Source organism: Amblyraja radiata, chromosome 17, assembly GCF_010909765.2.
Source record: "Amblyraja radiata isolate CabotCenter1 chromosome 17, sAmbRad1.1.pri, whole genome shotgun sequence".
Lineage (NCBI taxonomy): Eukaryota > Metazoa > Chordata > Chondrichthyes > Rajiformes > Rajidae > Amblyraja > Amblyraja radiata.
The window spans coordinates 40,400,646-40,421,807 of NC_045972.1; the positions used below are offsets into that span (position 1 = coordinate 40,400,646).

Genomic DNA, 21,162 nt, shown 5'->3' on the forward strand with positions numbered 1-21,162 from the left:
CTCTGCTGGCCCTAATTGACCATCTGTGCCAGCTCACCTTAACCCTCAATTCTTTAAAGTTTAAATATATATCAATCTCCACCGTATTCCATTAAGCTTGGTCTGTTTATATCCTGGAGAACAGGCATTGGAAGGATGTCTGTAATCTCCTTCTGTGGGTCTGAAGAAAGGTCCTGACCTCAAACATCACCTGTCCATGTTGTCCAGAGGCATGGCTTCCCCGCTGAGTTACTCCAGCACTTTGCGTCTTTCAGATGTGTGATTCTGTGGTCAACATAATGCCTACAGCTTTACCGACTAGATCCTTGCTGACAATAATGTACCGCTGACACCTTCAGAATATTGCTTTCCCCCTCGAGATATATTGGAACAACTTGGGAGCAAGAACGTTTGAGCACTTCAGAATTTCAAGTGAATTGCACAGCAGCTTGTGGTTTGTCTGCTTACATTACTGCACCCCAGGCTGTTAAGAATACACGCTGAATGCCAAAACCCTACCTTTTTAGATGACATGTTGCAAACTCCAGCACGCCCAACACCACAGCTACAAGTTGGGACAGATTGTTTCGTTCGGTGTAGGGTGGAGGGAAGTGAGCTTGAACAGAAGGCTGTGGAGGTCGAGTCAGTGGATATTTTGAAGGCAGAGATGGATAGATAGATTCTTGATTACTACGGGTGTCAGGGGTTACAGGGAGAAGGCAGGTGAATGGAGTTGGGTGGGAGAAACAGATCAGCCATGATTGAATGGCAGAGTAGACTTGATGGGGCGAATGGCCCAATTCTGCTCCTATCACTTATGAACTTATGACCTTGTATGGAATAATAGCACAGAGAACCTGGAACCTTCTCCAACTTCAGTGAACTCTGGGTCGAGCAACATGGCTATTTAATCCCATAGATCTCCACATATTGTGCCGGTTACTTTGTTCTCTCTCTGACCATACAGTACGAGATTCCTATCAAAAATCAATATGGATTAGCCCTTGTCTTATTTAATGCATTAATGCTTTTTTTTTGTGGTATGTCAGGGAATGTGAAACAAGCCTGTCGTTTGGCTTCACGCACAGAACCGAGGGTCTGTGAATAAAACAGAGATTGAAAGCCCCTTAGGAATCAGATAACTTTTTTTCATATCATTAACCAAGATCTCAACATTTAAGAAATCTCAACGAGTCTATTTTTGTTACTAGTTTCTGTGCAACTGTGATTACTGCGGTCTCTGGAACCAAGGTAGCCATAACAAAAGCGACCTGGGAATAGGGGAACAAAATTGCCTCCTTATTAATTTGAGCAGAACCTTGCCATGACCCTGGGGAAGTGCACGCATTTTAGTGCGTGGCATGTGTATTTTTAACCAACTTTTCTTTAGCTTTCTATTAAAAACTATCCCCTGGATTCATTTTATAATGTAGCTTGGTTCCTGTGTCGAGACTGTTGACAATGATATCCCCTGTGTTTAATGTTCTTTAATGAGAATTTTTAAAAAATCAAATTGTAGTTCTGGTATGAATTCAGGGTTTGTCACGATTATGTTGTCTAGTTGTAATAATTGCGGTGACTTGCATTTATACAAGGACTTTACTGTGTGAATAAAGTATTGATCTTTCGAGCGGCACGGTGGCACAGCGGTAGAGTTGCTACCTTACAGCGTCAGACGCCCGGGTTCGATCTTGACTACAGGTGCTGTCTTTACGGTGTTTGTACATTCTTCCCATGACCTGCGTGTGTTTTCTCTGGGTGCTCCGGTTTCCTCCCACACTCCAAAGACGTACAGGTTTATAGGTTAATTGGCTTGGTCAAATTGTAAATTGTCCCTAGTTTGTGTAGGATAGTGTTAGTGTGCAGGGAATCGCTGGTCTGCATGGACGTGGTGGGCCGAAGGGCCTGTTTGCGCACAGTATCTCCCAACTAAACTAAACATGTGTGCTTCACTGATCCCTAATTGAGATTAAAATGTGATATCGCTCCAAATATGACATTAGCTGAAGTGATCACAGTCTTGATTGAAGAGGTGGGTTTTAAGAAGTGATGGAAGTAAACAGAGAGAATTGGAACAGCTTGAATTCAGGGTTCAAGATGCATAACTTCTAGTCTTGGATAAAAGGTTACAAGAGAAGTAAAAGGCTGATTGGGAAAGGAATGATGTAATGAATGATACTGTTGAGTTGAGTTTCGAGATACAGCATGGAAACAGTCCCTTCAGCTAACCGAGCCTGCACCCAGTTCTATCATACATTCTAGGAACAATTTACAGAAGCCAATTAACCTACAAACCTGTACATCTTTGGAGCGTGAGAGGAAACCGGAGCACCTGGAGAAAATCCACGCGCTCACGGGAGAACGGACAAACTCCGTACAGACAGCACCCATAGTCAGGATTGAACCGGGGTCTCTGGCGCTGTGAGGCAGCAACTCTGTCGCTGCACCACCGTGCTGCCTTTGGGGGGCATTACGGAGGAAGGAGAAGGTGCAGCTAAAAGTGTGGAAAAGCGTTTGCCGGGTATGCTGTGAGACCCAGCAGAGACTCGGTGGGCCGAATGGCCTGACTGCGGTCTGGAATTTACACTACTCCATCATTGTCAACAGTCTCGACACAGGAACCAAGCTACATTATAAAATGCCACATGAAGGATAATGCACGAATCACTTTCAGTATTGCATCTTAAGCAATTGCCCATTTTTCTCTCGTCTACTCTAAATCATTTGTCTCTCAGTAATCCCGTGAAAAAGCCCCGTTTCTGCTGTTCCTGCCTCTGGTTTCATTTTAAAGGTGATTACTTACTGACGCATACTCTGGGTTCTTTTTGCTAACAGTGCATGGAGCTGAAGCTCATGGATTTGATTGATTAGAAGTGGGTGCGACTGAGTGTAGCAATGGGTGAATGGATTGTTCTGAAGGGGGGGGGGGGGGGGGGGGAGAGCCGTTGAGCATTTGAACAGCACGCAGTGAGCTGTTTACAGTGGCATGCAGTTGTGCAATGTCAGACTGTTACTAAAAGCTCCTGAGTAAAAGGGATGGAATGTGTCCAGATTCCATTCAGTAAATCAGTAGATCAGGATGATTCAGAATGAGTTTGGTTTGAATTCCTCATAAGGACTTGAATCTCCTGCTGAGGTAAAAGAAAAGAGCGGACGGTGAGGCCACAACTTCGTACACCGTGGTTTATTTTAGCACAAGGTTAATGTCAATGGATATGTTTAAGGCAGAGATAGATTCTTGATTAGTACGGGGGTCACGGGTTATGTGAAAATGCAAGGGAGTGGGTTAAGAGGGAAAGATTGATCAGCCATGATTGAATGGCAGAGCAGACTTGATGGGTTGAATGGCCTAATTCTGCTCCTATCACTTATGAAGGGAAGATTCATGAGGTCTCATTTTAAAAGCTGTTTTATTTCAATTGTGTTTTGGGGGGTAACATGAGGTCTGGCATTCCCACTATTCCGTCATTGTCAACTATCTGGAAACGGGGACCATGCTAACCATTTTAACCCCCCTTCCTATTCCCATACCAACCTTTCAGTCCTGGGCCTCCTCTATTACCAGAGTGAAGACACATGCAAACTGGAGGAACAGCACCTCATTTCTGCTTGGGTAGCTCACAACACAATGGTATGAACATTGAAGTTAGACACAAAATGCTGGAGTAACTCAGCAGGACAGGCAGCATCTCTGGAGAGAAGGAATGGGCAACGTTTCGGGTCGAGACACTTCTTCAGACTGAGGGGTGTGGGCTGGACAGAGATAGAATGTAGTCGGAGACAGTAAGACTGGTGGGAGAACTGGGAAGGCGGAGGGGATGGAGAGAGAGGGAAAGCAAGAGCTATTTGAAGTTAGATAAGTCAATGTTCATACTGCTGGGGTGTAAGCTGCCCAAGTGAATTATGAGGTGCTGTTCCTCCAACTTGCGCTGGGCCTCACTCTGACAAAAGGTCAGATTGGGAATGGGAGGGGGAGTTAAAGTGCTGAACATTCAGGACATCGGGTAGGTTAGGATGGAATGAGCGGAGGTGTTCAGCGAAATGATCGCCGAGCCTGCGCTTGGTCTCGCCGATGTAGAGAAGTTGTCACCCGGAACAGCGCATACAGTAGATGAGTTTGGAGGAGGTGCAAGTGAAACTCTGCCTCACCTGAAAAGACAGTCGGGGTCCTTGGATGGAGTCGGGGGGGGGGGAGATAAAGGGACAGGTGTTGCATCTCCTGCGGTTGCAGGGGAAACTACCTGGGGAGGGGGTGGTTTTGGTGGGAAGGGATGAGTTGACCAGGGAGTTGTGGAGGGAACGGTCTCTGTGGAAAGCAGAAAGGGGTGGAGATGGGAAGGTGTGGCCAGTAGTGGGATCCCGTTGGAGGTGGCGAAGGTGGTATGAACATTGAATTCTCCAATTCTCAACTCTACTGCTACGCCACTGTGCTACCCCCCCCCCCCCCCCCCCCCCCAGTTTTACTGAGTACATTGTCACTCTCTAGCCGAGTAGGGTGAGTGGTCACACAGAACCTGAATCATCAGCAATGGAACATATATATTTTTGGGTGGCCCCATTCCCACCATCCGGAAGCCGAACACTCCACGATCAGTGATTGGGGAAAAAAAGCGTGGCTCATAGACAGAGTTGTTCTACCAGAAAAATCCTTACCTCTGGGCATTGTTTATTTTTCAAAAGCAAAATGATATTTGTTCTGTTCCTGATGGATTTGGTTTCCTGTTATTCATCCAGGATCCCAGCAGAATTATGGTGCGCAAAGCAAAAAGTCTCACCGCATTTATCCTGTGGTTTGGAATAATGCTTGCTTCCGGGTCATGTGAATGGGGCCAGGTCTAAATGGCTCAAGTGTATGTGTACAATTTAAAAGTCCAAAAGTCCCAGCCTGTTGTGGATGTTGGCTGTAAATCACTGGAATATATATATATCAATATTCTCAGCAACCAGCTACAGAGAAGGTAACTTGCTTTTTTTATACTGAGGACACCGTTATGTTTTTTCTACTTTCTCCTAGTTTATTTAGTTTAGTGTCGTGTGTGCCGAGGTGCTGTGAAAATCTTTTGTTGCATACTAACCAGTCAGCAGAAAGACAATACATGATTATCATCGAGCCATCCACAGTGTACAGACACATGATAAAGGGAATAACATGATCAATGTTTACTGCCAGATAAAGTCCAGTAAGGTCCGATCAAAGGTGGTCCAAGGGGTCCCAATGAGGTAGATAGTAGTTCATGACTTTGTAGTTGTTGGGAGGAAGGTTCTGCGGATGTATTGCTGTTCCATCTTGGATCTGTTGCAGTTTACAGCCCAGCGGTATGAACACTGACTTCTCTAACTTCAAATAGCCCTTGCTTTCCCCTCTCCCTCCATCCCCTCCCCCTTCCCAGTTCTCCCAGCAGTCTACATTCTACCTTTGTACCACCCATTCCCCTGACATCAGTCTGAAGAAGGGTCTCGCCCCGAAACGTCGCCCATTCCTTCTCTCCAGAGACGCTGCCTGTCCCGCTGAGTTACTCCAGCATTTTGTGTCATCCTGCAAACCCACGTGTCTTTGGGATGTGGGAGGAAACCGGAGCACCGGGAGGAAACACACGCGGCAAACTCTGCACAGACAGCATCCGAGGTCAGGATCGAACCCTGGTCCCTGACGCTGTCAGGCAGCAGCTCTACCAGCTGCACCACTGTGCCACCCTAATCTAGGTACCATGAAAAGCAGCAGCTCTGTGTGAACTGGCTGTGTAGAACTCCCCAATAAGCAGTCTCACACACACATACATGATTTGTAAACCAGCACAGATTACTGCTGTGAGATTTTTTTCAAAGACTGCAATGCAAAGAATGTTACCCTGGGAGCATTGCTAACACTGCATGTTATGAAATGTGAAGATCCCTCTTCCATTTCCTTTTGTAGTATTGGGAATGAAACCCATACTTCAAGAATTGACCCCACATTTGAGATCCTTCGTCCATGTGGCTATCAAACTACAAATCCTCCCCCTTCTGTCGTGGAGTAGACTGAGACCGACTTCCCCCCCCCCCGACTCCCCCCCCCCCCCCCCCCGACTCCCCCCCCTCAATCTTAGCACATCCTCGATCCTTGCCACTCGTCATTTTAATTTCATGTTTCATGTAATTATTTTTTATAACTGTCTGCAGATCAATTTCCCTTCTGGGATAAATAGAGTTCTAACGTATCGTGTTGAGTAGGCTTTGCTCTTCAATCAGGCCTTCGTTGCTGCCACATCCCCTGCATGAGGGAACCGATTTAGCTGAGAGAGAGAGAGAGAGAGAGAGGGTGGTGAGGGAGGGAGGTCGCGGGCGTTAGTCTCTTGCAACCTGAACTGAGAAGTATCAAACTCAAAAGCACCTGTGGTGCTGCTGCATTTGGGTCGCTGCGGCTTCTCATCTGCTTTCGCTGCTCCTTGGCGAAGGGTCGAACAAAACCAGACAAGCATCATCTTGCACGGAGCCTTTTAGTTACGGCTCAGCCTGACTCCCAGCCAAGGAGGAAAAAAATACTTGTCTGGCTTTGCCCTGAAACGCTGCCTAGTATTTTGTGTACAAGGCTTCAGTGTAACTCAGCCATCTGACTCACTTTGTGATGGAGTCAGCAACCGTAGAATGATGCACGTACTTGTTGACTTTTATTACGTGATCATTAGGGTGGGAAGGTAAGAAATTGAGTGGGAGGGGATGGGGAGGGGATGGGGGGGGTGATTGTTGAGGAGGAAAGCTTATCCAGCAGTGAGACGTGAAGAATTAAAAAAAATAATTAGATACTTTAAAAAAAAGCGCACATCCACCCAAACTACAACATGACCGTATGTTTGGGATTGAGTCAATATGTCGGCATGGAGAAACTAGGAACTGCAGATGCTGGTTCATGCCAAAGATAGACACAGCGTGCTGGAGTAACTCAGCGGGTCAGGCTGCATCTCTGGAGAAAAGGAATGGGTGACGTTTCGGGAGGAGAACCCGCTTCAGACTGAATCTTTATCCAGTCTGGCTGTTCTGAGGCTGGCCATTTGTACCTTATCTCTTTTCCGATACTTTCGACATAAATCAGGGGCTAAGGGCGGGGGGGGGGGGGGGGACTTGTTGAAAGGAATGCAGTAACTGGTGTAAGTGCTCACAGTTATACTCTGCTTGTGTTTCGTATTAAACCATTCTCGCCTCCCGAGTCTTGGTTGAGGGCCAACTATGAATCGTGGTATTTGCATCCGCTGGTGTGACAATTCTCCCAGAGTTTCCTGTTGCAATGAGTAGCCCGGCGTGGCTGTTTAAACTCTCCTGCGCTTTATCCAGTTGAACCTGAATGGGGGTGGGGGGGGGGGGGACAAAGCCTGTGAAGGAAAGCAGGATCACTTCAAATAGTTTAGACTAGCTTCTGAGTTTGAATTCTCTTCCTGTCTGAACACGGATTCTTTTATTTTTGCAAACCGATCATTCATTCCAGGCAACGCATCCACCCCTTTCACTGCCTATTGTTTGTAAAATCTTTCAGAACCACCCATGACATTTATTTCCAGGTAATGTTTGGGAAGCCAAACTATAATCTTTTCATCAACTCTAACCTTGTCAGCAGCCAGAGGATTGGGGTGAATCTGACTGTTATTGAATAAGACCTTTATATCTTGTGTTACTTTGGGCTGAGTATTTAGTTTAGTTTAGAGACAGACCATGGAAACAGGCCCTTCAGCCCACCTGACTCTATGCTGACCATTGATCACCCATTCACACTAGTTCTATGTTATCCCAGTCAGCGGAAAGACAATGCGTGATTTCAATCAAAGATCAAAACTTGTCCGAGAGTCTCCATTAGGGTGGATGGGAGGTCAGGAGAGCTCTCTGGTCGGTAATAGGATGGTTCAGTTGCCTGATAACAGCTGGGAAGAAACTGCCCCAGAATCTGGAGGTTTGCGATTTCACACCTTTGTACATCTTACTTGATGTGAGAGGGGAGAAGAGGGGGTGACCGGGGCGAGACTCGTCCTTAATTATGCTGGTGGCCTTTCCGAGGCAGCGTGAGGTGTAAATGGAAGGGAGGTTGGTTTGCTTGATGGTCTGGGCTGCGTCCACAATTCTCTACAATATCTTGTGATCTTAGATGGAGCTGTTCCCAAACCAAGCTGTGAGGCATCCTGATAAAATGCTTTCTATGGTGCATCTGTAGAAGTTGGTTAGAGTTGCTGGGGACATGCTGAACTTCCTAAGCCTTCTAAGGAAGTAGAGGGGTTGGTATGCTTTCTTGAGCATTGGTTTGATGTGTGTGTGTGTGTATATGTTTGTGTGTTTATATGTGTGTGAGAGCTTCTGTATGTGTTTGTCTGTGTCACTGTGTGTGTGTGTGTCTGTTTATTTGTGTGCATGAGTCTCTATGTGTAGGAAAAAACTGCAGATGCTGGTTTAAATCAAAGGTAGACACAAAATGCTGGAGTAACGGCGGGCCAGGCAGCATCTCTGGAGAGAAGGAATGGGTGACGTTTCGGGTCGAGTATGTTCTGTCTGTGTTTGTCTGTGTCTGTGTATGTATATGTTTGTGTCACTGTGTGCGTGTGTGCTTCTGTGTACGTATGTGTGCGAGTCTGGGCGCTGCAAGCTCTGTGTGTGAATCTTGCAGCTAATTATCTAATTTCATCAGTGGTTGCTGCTGACGGTGAAGGCAGAGTGAGCTGGGTCAGACTATACAATTACAGTCCAGACATTCCTAGTGGTTAATTGGTGGGGGGGGGGGGGGAGGAGGCAAACGTTATGCTGGAGTGAGCTTGTTGGAATTGCAACAACAATCACAAGGTTAAAGCTGGAGATTAACTGAGTGAAATGAGCTTTTGCTGATAATGCAATAATGATGAGATTTCTCCCACACCACCAGCAACAGTGTTTGCTACTCGAATGGACCGAGATCTTATCCATGGCTGGTCAAATGTAGCAGTACGTGACAGAGGGTTCCAGGTCAGGACCCTCCTAAGACCGAAGAAGTCTGAACAAGGGTCCCCGAGCTGAAACTTTACCTATTGGAGAAATCAACGTTAATACCGCTGGGTTGTAAGCTACCCAAGTGCAATACAAGGTGCTGTTCCTCCAATTTGTGGTTGGCCTCACTGTCAGTGGTGTGAACATTGATTTGTCTAATTTCACGTATCCCCTACATTCCCTCTCCCCCCCCCCCCTCCGACACACATCTTTCCCTACCACCAGTTCCTCCCCCTCTACTCTCAGTCTGAAGAAGGGTTCCAACCCGAAACATCACCTATTCCTTTTCTCCTGAGATGTTGCCTGACCCGCTGAGTTACTTCAGCACTTTGAGTCTATCCAAGGCTTAGAGGGATATGGACTAAATACGGGCAGGTGGGGCTGGTGTAGATGGGGCATCATGGACAGAAGGGCCTGTTTCTGTCCTGGTTGTCCCTATAAGAAGACATCTTGCCTCACACACTGGGAGATTGGCTGAGTCTAAAACATGTCATGACACATCGATGCACACTGGAGAAAATTCCCAAATTTAGTATTCACTGTCATCATTCCCCAGTTTAAAACATTGTTCTTGGGCAATTTGTGCTGCATTTGTGAAGCAGAACTACCCATGACTCATGGATCAGGCACTTCATGTCTCTGGAAAAAGCTGGGAGTCACGCTTGCAAATCTAGCAGGAGTGGCGATGAAATGACTGAGTGCCAGCAGCTTAATCAGTCCCACCACCACCCCCCCATGTGGCTGGACTGAGTCGCCGGGAGAGAGTCGGACTGAAATTATTGTACTTTTACCGAGAATAACACTAATGAAGTAGTACACCTGAATGGGAAAACTATTGCAGGTAGTCACAATTCTGACTGTCAACCTGAGTATGTAAACCTGGAAGATAGTAGTAAGTAGGCCGTTTGGCCCTTCAGGCAGATCTGCTTCTCCATTTAGCGTGATCATGGATAATCACCCTCTTCTCCCCTCTCCCATCAGGCAAGAGATACAGAAAATTGAAAGCGCACACCTCCAGATTCAGGATCAGTTTATTCCCAGCTGATATCAGGCAACTGAACCATCCTCACATCCGCTAGAGTACGGGCCTGACCTCCCATCTATCTCATTGCAGACTTTTGTACTATGTTTATCGTACTTTATCTTGCGCTAAATCTTGTACCCTTTCTTTGACTGGATAGCATGCAAATAAAAACACGTGACAATAATATTAATAATAATAGACTAAACTTCTAGACCCTCTTCCTGTCTTCTTGTCTCCCTGCATCCTTTTGACATCAGCAAATAGATCAACTCCTTCCTTGAATTTGTTTACTGCCTTAGGCTCCACTGCCTTCAGTCCCACACACTCTCATCTCTTCAGAAGATATTTCTCCTGATTGTCAAATGCTAAGAGAATGGAGCGGCTGGGCTTGTATACTCTGGAGTTTAGAAGGATGAGAGGGGTTCTTATTGAAACATATAAGATTATTAAGGGTTTGGACACGCTAGAGGCAGGAAACATGTTCCCCATGTTCGGGGAGTCCAGAACCAGGGGCCACAGTTTAAGAATAAGGGGTAAGCCATTTAGAACGGAGACGAGGAAACACTTTTTTCACACAGAGAGTTGTGAGTCTGTGGAATTCTCTGCCTCAGAGGGCGGAGGAGGCCGGCTCTCTGGACACTTTCAAGAGAGAGCTGGATAGGGCTCTTAAAGATAACGGAGTCGGGGGATATGGGGAGAAGGCAGGAAAGGGTTACTAATTGGGGATGATCAGCCATGATCACATTGAATGGTGGTGCTGGCTCAAAGGGCCAAATGGCCTACTCCTGCACCTATTGTCTATTGTCTATATTGTAGATGGCTTAGGGGTGGCGCAGCGGCAGAGTTGCTGCCTCACAACGCCAGAGACCCGGGTTCGATCCTGACTATGGGTGCTTGTCTATAAGGAGTTTGTACGTTTTCCCTGTGACCACGTGGGTTCCTCCGGTCTCCAAAGACGCACAGATTTGTAGGTTATTTGGCTTCGGTAAAATTGGAAATGGTCCTTGGTGTGTAGGATGGTGCTCGTGTGTGGGTGGTCGCTGGTCGGGCCAGTCTCGGTGGGCCGAAGGGCCTGTTTCCACGCTTTATCCCTAAAGTCTAAAAGTGGAGCATACACAGTACCCTCGGGCCCCTGGCAGCTACTGAGAATATCCTTCCTACCTAATTTGTCTAGTTATGTTCAAATTTTGTAGCTTCCTCTGAGATCCACTCTCGTTCCTGTAACAATGCACTAATTATGGGTCTAACCGACCCCTCAAACTCTCACAGCCCCGCCGTTGCCCATGGGACATCATTGCCCACCTCAGTCCAAGAAGATGCTGTGTTATTTCAGAACCTTTCTCCCCAAGGCGGAAACGTCAAGACGTAGTATCTTCTTGGTCCGAGAAAGGTCGTTATGTCCCGTGGACAGCAGTGGATTATACTGAGGTAGTGAGGGGGTGAGGGGAAGGAAACATTCAGTGAAAACCTAGGATTGCTGCTGCTTTTTGAGGAGAGAAGAGGACATCTTGTCTAACACTCTCTGGGATTGGCTGAATCCAAAAGATGTTGTGACACCCTGATATTCATTGGAGAAAATTGGAGGGTGGCACGGTGGCGCAGCGGTAGAGTTGCTGCCTTACAGCGCCAGAGATTCAGTCCTGACTACGGGTGCTGTCTGTAAGGAGTTTGTACGTTCTCCCCGTGACTACGTGGGTTTTCGCCAGGATCTCCAGGTTTCTTCCCACACCTCAAAGACGTACAGGTTTGTAGGTTAATTGGCTTTGTATAATTGTAAATTGGTGTGTGTGTGCGTGCGTGCGTGTGTGTGTGTGTGTGTGTGTGTTGTTAGTGTTAGTGTGCGAGGATCGCTGATCGGAGTGGGCTGATGGGCCCGTTTCCACACTGAATCACTAAAATAAAATTTTGTTCATTCCCAAATTTGGTATATCTACTATCTATATTCCACAGTTTAAAAAAAAAATTGCTTTTGGGCAAGTTGTGCTGCATTTGTGAAGCAGAAGTGCCCATGACTCGTGGAACAGGCACTTCATATTTCTGAGAAAAGCCGGGAGACACGTTTGGAGATCCAGCAGGAGTGGCAATGAGATGACTGAGAGCCAGCGGCTGAACCAGCCCCTCCACCGCCCCCGTGGCTGGACAGAGTAGCAAGTAGTTGTACAGGCAGCATCTCTGGAGGGAAGGAGTGGGGGACATTTTGGGTCGAGACTCTTCTTCAGATCCGAAATGTCACCCATTCCTTCTCTCCAGAAATGCTGCCAGTCCTGCTGAGTTACTCCAGCATTTTGTGTCTATCTTTGGTGTAAACCAGCATCTGCAGTTCCTTCCTACGCAGCAATTTGCCACTAACTAATAGATCTACATCCTTCCTGAGTGTATTCACTAAGATGGCCTCCACTGCCTTCGGTGGAGTAGAGTTTCACACATTCACAACACTTCAGGCGAAGATGTCTGCTTCCTCGGATAAAGAAGTCATGAGATCATAAGGAACAGCAATAGAATTAGGCCATTCGGCCCAACAAGTCTACTCCGCCATTCAATCACGGTTGATTTATCTCTCCCTCCTAACCCCATTCTGCTACCTTCTCCCCAAACACCAAAAGTGCTTACAAACCTCCAGGCAGGGAATCACCATGACCCTGAACAAATGCAGCGGGATATCATCCTTGCTTCTGTATCCTTGCAGCCATGGCCAACATTACAAATGCCTTCCCAGCTGCTTGCTGGGAAGACCGAATTGCCCTGAAATGTCACTCGTACTTTTTTTAGTCAGAGATGCTGCCTGACCTGGACTCAAGACTGATTCTAGTTTGGAGGGGGAGGCGGAGTGATGGGGGTTGCGGGAAGCTGGTCTTTGGGCAGACCTGTTCGCAAACCAAGCATTGAAGCAAAGGATGGTGGAGAAGAGTTCTTTGAGAGTCTGACTAATGTTAGAAAGCTCAAGTTCTTGTCACCAGGAATACTTCTAACATTTCTTCATGATTCCAGGTTTTGCCATGGAAGTGTTCGTGCACATGCTGCTCCCTATTTATCACAAGGCCCTTATGGCCAATGGAGTAATTTTGAAGGATGGACATTAATTTGTTCTTCTGCTGGTCCTGGACATTTCCGGCCAGTTGGCTTTCGCGGAGTTAGATGACGGATGCTCAATAAAAGGGAATGTGCTGGGACACAACTGGGATTGATTAGTTTTTGCCAGAAACCGCTGTTATATTGATAGATGGAGGAAATCGTGAGAGACTTGGGAGTGAACCTGGTTGCCAGCCACACATTTCTGTACAGGTCAGCTTTTCATGAGTTGTATCATCAGACAATGACAGCTGACGAGCGCTGATTGCAGGTGAATGTTTGCTGCAGGAAGCAACATGATGATAGATGGGTGTTCCTTGTTTTCCCTGCCTTGCAAATGTTTTCTTAGAGGACAGACACAAACTCCAGGTGCACCCACCATCGACTTTCCGGCACCCTTGGTTCCAAATCCCTGCCAGATTATCCATTTTGTCGGACCAACAGAGGTCACTTAATAATAATAATTCAACAATACAAGGTGGCGCAGCGGTAGAGTTGCTGCCTTACTGCGCCGGAGACCCGGGTTCGATCCCGACTGCGGGTGCTGTCTGTCCGGAGTTTGTACGTTCTCCCCGTGACCTACATGGGTTTTCTCCGGGATCTCTGGTTTCCTCCCGCACTCCAAAGACATACAGGTTTGTAGGCTAATTGGCTTGGTGTAAATGTAAATTGTCCCTAGTGTACGATAGTGTTGGTAAAGGTTTAATTGCCCCTAGTGTGTGTAGGATAGTATTAGTGTGCAGGGATCGCTGGTCGGCGTGGTACTTGGTGGGCCAAAGGGCCTGTTTCCGCATTGTGTCTCTATCTCTAAACTAAACTAAATACACCTCTGACCCACTAATTATACCCCTCCCATATCTCCAAAGCACTATAGACTTCTAGAAACTTAAATAAAGAATTAATAATTAACAAAGAAGTAAACAATGAACTCTTTCAGGATGGAGGCGCGCACATCCCGAAAGAGCACGAGCTAACTGCAATGGTCTCGTTAGGATTCAAGGAGCAATCAGTTACCGGAAAACTGGTGGTGGACCTGTATCATCCCTCCTCCCAATCAGGAAGGCTAGATGTATGGAAGTGAGACGCAAACTGCTGGAGTAACTCTGGGGGTCAGGAAACATCTCGAGAAAAAAAGATGGGTGATGTTTCGGGCTGGGACCCTTCTTCAGACACAGGAGCCTAGGAGTTTATACGTACAATAATAGACACTGAGGAATGTGTTATCCACAGCATGTGGAATCTATAAGAATGTGGAACAGTACAGTTCAGGAATAGGCCCTTCAGCCCATAACTGCAGGGCCATCCATGATGCCGAGCTAAACCAATTCCCATTGAGTCTGAAGAAGGGTCCAGACCCAAAACGTCACCTATCTTTTCCCTCCAGAGATGCCGTCTGACCCACTGAATTACTCCAGCACTTTGCGTCTTGGCTATAAACCTGCATCAGCAGCTCCTTCCAGTTAGATACATGGATGTGTTTGCCACTGGTGCTCCTGAAGTGAAGCACCCACAGGATAATGGTCGTTGGCCGACGGATCATCCCGATGATCCTATCTCCAGAGTGGAGCACTTCCTGTAGATTTATGTGCCACTTCCTTATGTACATACGAATAAGCATTGAGGAGCGAACATTGACCTGTTGACTTATTTCTGTAATGCCTTAACTTCGCCATAAAGATCTTTATCTCTATGTTCTACTTGAGAGTTATTTCAAACAATTAATTCCGTTTTACCTGATGTTTTTATGTATCTCACCGCTTTCCACTTATGCTAGTTGTTCCTTAATGTCCCGCTCTCTAGGAGCACAATTTTACACGATGTGTAGCTCTCTGTGTTTGTTAAAGATGCCATTTGAGACACAATATTGGACAAATCAGTGAGGAATGTGGTGGATGTTCATGTTAAAACGTAATTTGTGTGTTTTGTTGCTTTTTACCGGTATGACTGTATGGCTAATCAAATCCCTCGTGTGTTGCAAAACATGCTTGGCTAATAAAGTATGATTATGATTATGATCTTTTCCTTGCACTTTCGTACTTTGGGCGTACATAAGTTGCAGGAGCAGAATTAGGCCATTCAGCCCATCAAGTCTTTAAAAAAAATTTTTTTTTTAATTTTGTTATTATTTTTATTAGAAGCAATTGTACACGAATAAAACATTCGGCATGTAAAATTATACAATTATTGTACAGCAATTATAACCTTTTAACCTGAAAATGAGAGAAAGAACACGAGGGAAAAAAGTGAGAAGTGGAAAGATAAGACCCCAACTCGACTACCAAAGTAGCGTGGCCAAAACGTGAATGAAGATATAAGAGAGAGAAAAAAAAAGAAAAAGAAAAAAAGAAAGTGGAGATATACCTGCCCCTCGTCCCCCCCCCTCACCCACCTCACCCAACCCAGAATCGGATTTAAATCCAAATTTGTGTTGCACCATACTATCCTTGTAGGAATTCGGTAAAGGGTGTCCATGTCTTGAAAAATTGAGGGTCCCATCAAGTCTACTCCGCCATTCAATCATGGCTGATCTATCTTTCCCTGCCTTCGCCCCATAACCACTGACACCCGTACTAATTAAGAATCTGCCAATCAGATGAGCTCCGTATCCATACTTGTTGCGACACAGAAAGCAGCCATTTGGCCCATTGAGCCGATGATGCCAGCTGCACGAGGGGTAATCCCAGCAGTGGAAGTGGATGGACACAAAAAAGAGTAACTCAGCGGGTCAGGCGGCACCTCTGGAAGAAAGGAATAGGTGACCTGAACTGCTGTGTTACTCCAGCTTTTTGTGCCTATCTTTGGTATAAACCAGCATCTGCAGTTCCTTCCTGCACAGTGGAAGTAGATAGCTGAGCTCATAATTGGCCCTGGCAAGATGCAGCAGGTTATGAACAGGTTGGGGATTTTGGGTTGATGATTCTGCTCACCTAAAGCCTGAAGGCGACCAACAGTAAATGGGCAAAACATGCAGATAAAGGGGGATAGTTAACTTAAATGGCAAGTAGCGGCAGGCGGAACTATACTCCACAGAGTTGCAACTGCTCAGACAGGCCCTCTTGTTTGCTTACATAGAACAGTATAACACAGGAACAGGCCCTTTGGCCCACCGAGTCTGTGCTGTGCATGATGCCACTAGACTGACCCCTAGTTTGAAGAAGGGTCTCGACCCGAAACGTCACTTACCCATGTTATCCAGAGATGCTGCCTGACCCACTGAGTTACTTCAGCACTCTGTGAAATGTCACCTATCCATGTGCTCCAGAGATGCTGCCTGACCCGCTGAGCTACTCCAGCACTCTGTGGCCAAACTGTGGCAAGTTGTAAGTTAACGTGAGAAATACTTTAAAACCAAGTATTTTTTTGAATTTTTTCATACAGCTATTTGATTTGAAACAGAGAAAAAAGGTGCAGGAGTAGGCCATTCGGCCCTTCGAACCAGCACCGCCATTCAATATGATCATGGCTGATCGTCCAAAATCAGTACCCCGTTCCTGCTTTTTCCCCAAATCCCTTGATTCCCTTAGCCCTAAGAGCTAAATCTAACTCTCTTGAAACCATCATGTGAATTGGCCTCCGCTGCCTTCTGTGGCAGAGAATTCCATGGATTCACAACTGTCTGGGAGAAAAAGTTTTTCCTCATCTCAGTCCTAAATGGCCTTATTCTTAAATCTGGTCGTGATAAATGTTTTTTGCAGTGAATGTTTGTGTGGTATAAGTTCCCCATTATCATGAACCCTAACTCAGTATGAAGAAGGGTCTCGACCCGAAACATCACCCATTCCTTCTCTCCAGAGGTGCTGCCTGTCCCACTGAGTTACTCCAGCACCGTGTGTCCATCCCCATTCATGTGACAATGAAGTTTTTGTTCATTTGTTCATTCCTAAGCAGTGTCCTCTTTCTCTTGCAGAATGTACTTGCTAAAGCCTTGTACGATAATGTGGCTGAATCACCAGACGAGCTGACGTTTCGCAAAGGGGACATCATGACGGTTTTGGAACGGAACACCGGGGGCTTGGACGGCTGGTGGCTCTGCTCTCTACACGGACGGCAAGGTATCGTGCCCGGAAACCGGCTCAAGATCCTGGTGGGAATGTACGACAAGAAACAGCCGAACTCCAGCCAAGCACTGCAGCACCCCCAGTCACCACAGCCTTACCAGCAGCAGAATGTTTACCAAATGCCATCTCAGTCCTCGCAGTACACAGCCATGCACCCAGCCTACGCACCCCAGGGTGACGATGTCTACATGATGCCCTCGTCCAACAAAGCGCAGCAGAGCGTGTATCAGGTCCCCCCCAACCTGCAGAACCAGTCGAATAAGTACCCAGCCACCCCAACGAAGCAGCAGCAACAGACCATGTATCAGAAGTCCACATCTCAAGGCCAGTTGACCCAGTCCATCAACTCAAGCCAGGAGATTTACCAGGTGCCTCCGTCTATGAATCAACCCCAGGACATCTACCAGGTCCCATCAATGAGTCCACCTCAGGATATCTATCAGGTGCCCCCATCCATGGGCCCTGCACAGGACATCTACCAAATACCTCCATCTATGAATCCATCCCAGGACATCTATCAGGTGCCCCCTTCCATGAATCCAACCCAGGACATCTACCAAGTGCCCCCTTCCATGAATCCAACCCAGGACATCTACCAAGTGCCCCCTTCCATGAATCCAACCCAGGACATCTATCAGGTACCTCCTTCCTTGGAGAAGAGGAACTGGGAAGGAACAAAACCAGTTGGAAAGGTAAATGAATTCCTTAAACTGATATCCTTGGTGATTCATCCTGCAAATTGTTTTCTGCCATTATTGTGCACTGGGAACATATCGTTCAGTCTTGACATCATACGCAGCGTCTTGACGCCGTACGCCTAGCGTGGCGTTGCGTGATGACGTCACCGCACGACGCCGTGCGACGCCCAAAATCAGTCAGCACTTTTGAAGCCAATCCATTATTCTCATTCTAATCACACAGGCAAAGCTCGAGCCTGAATATGGCCACAGTACTCTTGACTGTCTGCTTCAGGCAGCTAAATCCATCCTCCCTCTTTATTGTTAATTAAGTGTCATGACCCGAATCTGTGAATTTCTCGATATCTTTCGTGTTGCACCCAGTTGATTAGAATTTTCAACCTCAGTCCACCACTTTTCAAAGCCATCCCACAGTCCACAATAACAGCTCATTTTGGCCTAAACCAAATCACCAATACAGTTTCCAGTCCAAAATGCCGTTGCTTTTGTGTGAATGAAGTGAAGGCTTGGTGCTTAGAAGTGCATATCTGTGGTTTATAACAACACGTTTATATGCGTAAATGACGTCACGCGCGACCTCCACATCCGGTTGCTCGCGCCAAACGCGCGCAATCGCATGCAAGTGGGACAGGCCCTTAAGAAACAAAGCATGTGGGGATGAGGAGTTGATGGAGACACGTTTAGTCTGTGCTGGAGACATGACCACATTCCCCGCTGATTGGGAGATACAAAAATCTGACACTTTAATGATTGTAAGCCAAGAGGAGCTGAAGTTGAAAAACCGTTGAAGCGGGCAGCGTAAATGTGCCCGAGACAGTGGAGAGTTTTTCTGGGGGAAAGCGGTTGAAGGATGTGTAAAGAATTGCTGAATAATGACCACCTCCTGTTTTTAGGAAAAAAATTCTAATCAGTCTTCATGGTATTGTTTACATAATGGCTGGAAGGGTAACCAGACAAGATGAGTTAAGGCACTGGGTTACAATGACAAGACTGACAAAGCACTTCTCGGTTAATAAGTCTTTCTCTTCTAATGAATTAATCTCCCACTCACTGCAGGGCTCCAGTAACTCTAAACAAGCCAATTTTCCCTGATGATATCATTTATGCCTGATAAGTGGAAATTAAAATAGAAATATCAAGGATGTTGAGCTTAATCTCAATTCCTTTTAAATGCATAAATTCGGAAGGGGTTCCTGATGAAGATATCCTATCTTTGTGAATTTAGAAGGATGACCGAATAGTGAAATAAATAGAATGGATGTGGAGAGAATTGTTTCCACAAGTGGGAGAGTCTAGAACCAGAGGCCATAGCCACAGAATTAAAGAACGCACCTTTAGAAAGGAGATGGGGAAGAACATCTTCAGTCAGAGGGTGGTGAATCTGGGGAATTCATCGCCACAGACGGCTGTGGAGCCAAGACATTTGGGTATTTTAAAGGCGCGGATTGACAGATTCCTGATTAGTGTCGGTGATTATGGGGAGAAGGCAGGAGAATGAGGTTGAGAGGGAAAGATAGATCAGCCATGATTGAATGGCCGAGTGGACGTGATGGGCCGAATGGCCTAATTCTGCTCCGAGAACATAAACGTATAAACTTTGTGGTATAATACGATGCTGTGACCTGTCGGTGGTAGATTTTCCATTGTGTGCACAAAATATGGAAGCTTTTACCAACCATTGTGGTACTTGCACACTTTCACGCAGTCTATTCCAGATCATAACTGCTCACTGCAGAGAAATGATTCTCATTTATCGACACCCACCCAGTTCCACCAATAATTATCTTACACTCTGTCCCGTCCGGTTATTGACCCTCCTTCACTGGAAACTCTCCATATTCAGCCTAACAAATTTGGAACGTCCCTTTTAAATCTCTAGCACTTAGTGAATTGCATTAATGATCATTAATGGGCGGTGCAGTGGTAGAGATGCTGCCTTACAGCGCCAGAGACCCGGGTTTGATCCTGACGACGGGTGCTGTCCATACGGAGTTTGTACGTTCTCCCCGTGACCTGCGTGGGTTTTGTCCGAGTGCTCCAGTCTCGCCCAATGCTTCCAAGACGTACAGGTTTGTAGGCTAATTGGCTTTGGTAAAATTGTAAATTGTCCCCCAGTGTGTGTTGGATAGTGTTAGTGTGCGGGGATCGCTGGTCAGCACAGAATCGGTGGGCCAAAGAGCCTGTTTCCCTGCTGTATCTCTAAACCAGACTAAACTGGTTAGATTGAACCTTTGGGGCTAATGGAATCAAGGGATATGGGGAAAAAGCAAGAACGGGGTATTGATTTTGGATGATCAGCCATGATCATATTGAATGGCGGTGCTGACTCAAAGGGCCGAATGGCCTACTCCTGCACCTATTTTCTACGTTTCTATGTTCTATGTTCTATATAATATAAATTCTACACATTTCCTAAACTGTGTAGGAAGGAACTGCAGATGCCAGATTAAACCGAAAATAAACACAAAAAGCTGGAGTAACTCAGCAGGTCTGACAACAGTTCTGGAGAAAAGGAATGGGTGGCGTTTCGGGTCGAATCTGTAGAAGGGTCTCGACCCGAAACGTCACCTATTCCTAAACTAAACTCATCCACTTGCAAGTGAGTCCCAGGAGCGAGTGGACAATTTGGTGCTTGGAGTGTAGCCCAGCTTTTGTGCCCTAAACAAATTAAAAGTGTCTTTTAATTCTCTGATCCTAATTCTCACGTGAAGGAAAGTGTGCGGAACACAGGCTGAAGCAGAAGGGTCACTGCCAGCAACCAGCTGGTGAACAGGCAATCCATGTTGATGGGGAAATAATTGGTAATATGGTTCATTTAATGTCAGAAACAGATGGGGACCCGCAACAGTCTGCAACAGTCATACATTGCTCATTATGTTTTACGGTCGGGGAGGTCAATCTATTTCCGCTTTTGTGCCTTTTATTTTGGGTAACTGAAGGTCAAGTTCTTAAGATTCCCATGAACAGTCCATTCGAATTAAGGTCAAACACAGACTCCAATCTTTGATTTTAGGTTTGCTATCGACATTACTCCTACAAGGAGAATCAATAGGACTGTTCCAAATTTTTTTTTTTTAGCCTCAGTATGGAGAATTTCCAATGGAGGAGGAGTGTCAGTGAACAGATGAGACCGATTGAAGATAATTGATGAAGGAACAGGATGGAAGGGTGGGTGTTGCTAAATGGGGAGAGCTCTTTATAAGCAGCAAGCTGTTATGATTTGGAACACATTTCTTGAACATACAGTGTTGGGCAGCACGGTGGCGTAGCGGTAGAGACCTGGGTTTGATCCTGACTAAGGGTGCTGTCTGTACAGAGTTTGTACGTCCTCCCCGGGGTTTTCTCTCGGAGCTCCTGT

The 21,162-nt window shown here is 46.3% G+C and overlaps 1 protein-coding gene across 7 annotated transcripts in view; it reads left to right on the plus strand.

Annotated features, from left to right (window-relative positions):
• Positions 1–21,162, plus strand: part of bcar1 (BCAR1 scaffold protein, Cas family member) — a 211,011-nt gene that overhangs the window by 110,002 nt on the left and 79,847 nt on the right. For 5 of the 7 annotated variants that reach the window (XM_033036289.1, XM_033036293.1, XM_033036294.1 and 2 more), the window contains exon 2: positions 16,956–17,798. In XM_033036289.1, coding sequence (XP_032892180.1) covers positions 16,956–17,798 — 843 coding nt within the window. The remainder of the gene's footprint in view (positions 1–16,955; positions 17,799–21,162) is intronic. The other 2 variants (XM_033036290.1, XM_033036291.1) reach the window with 2 other exon arrangements.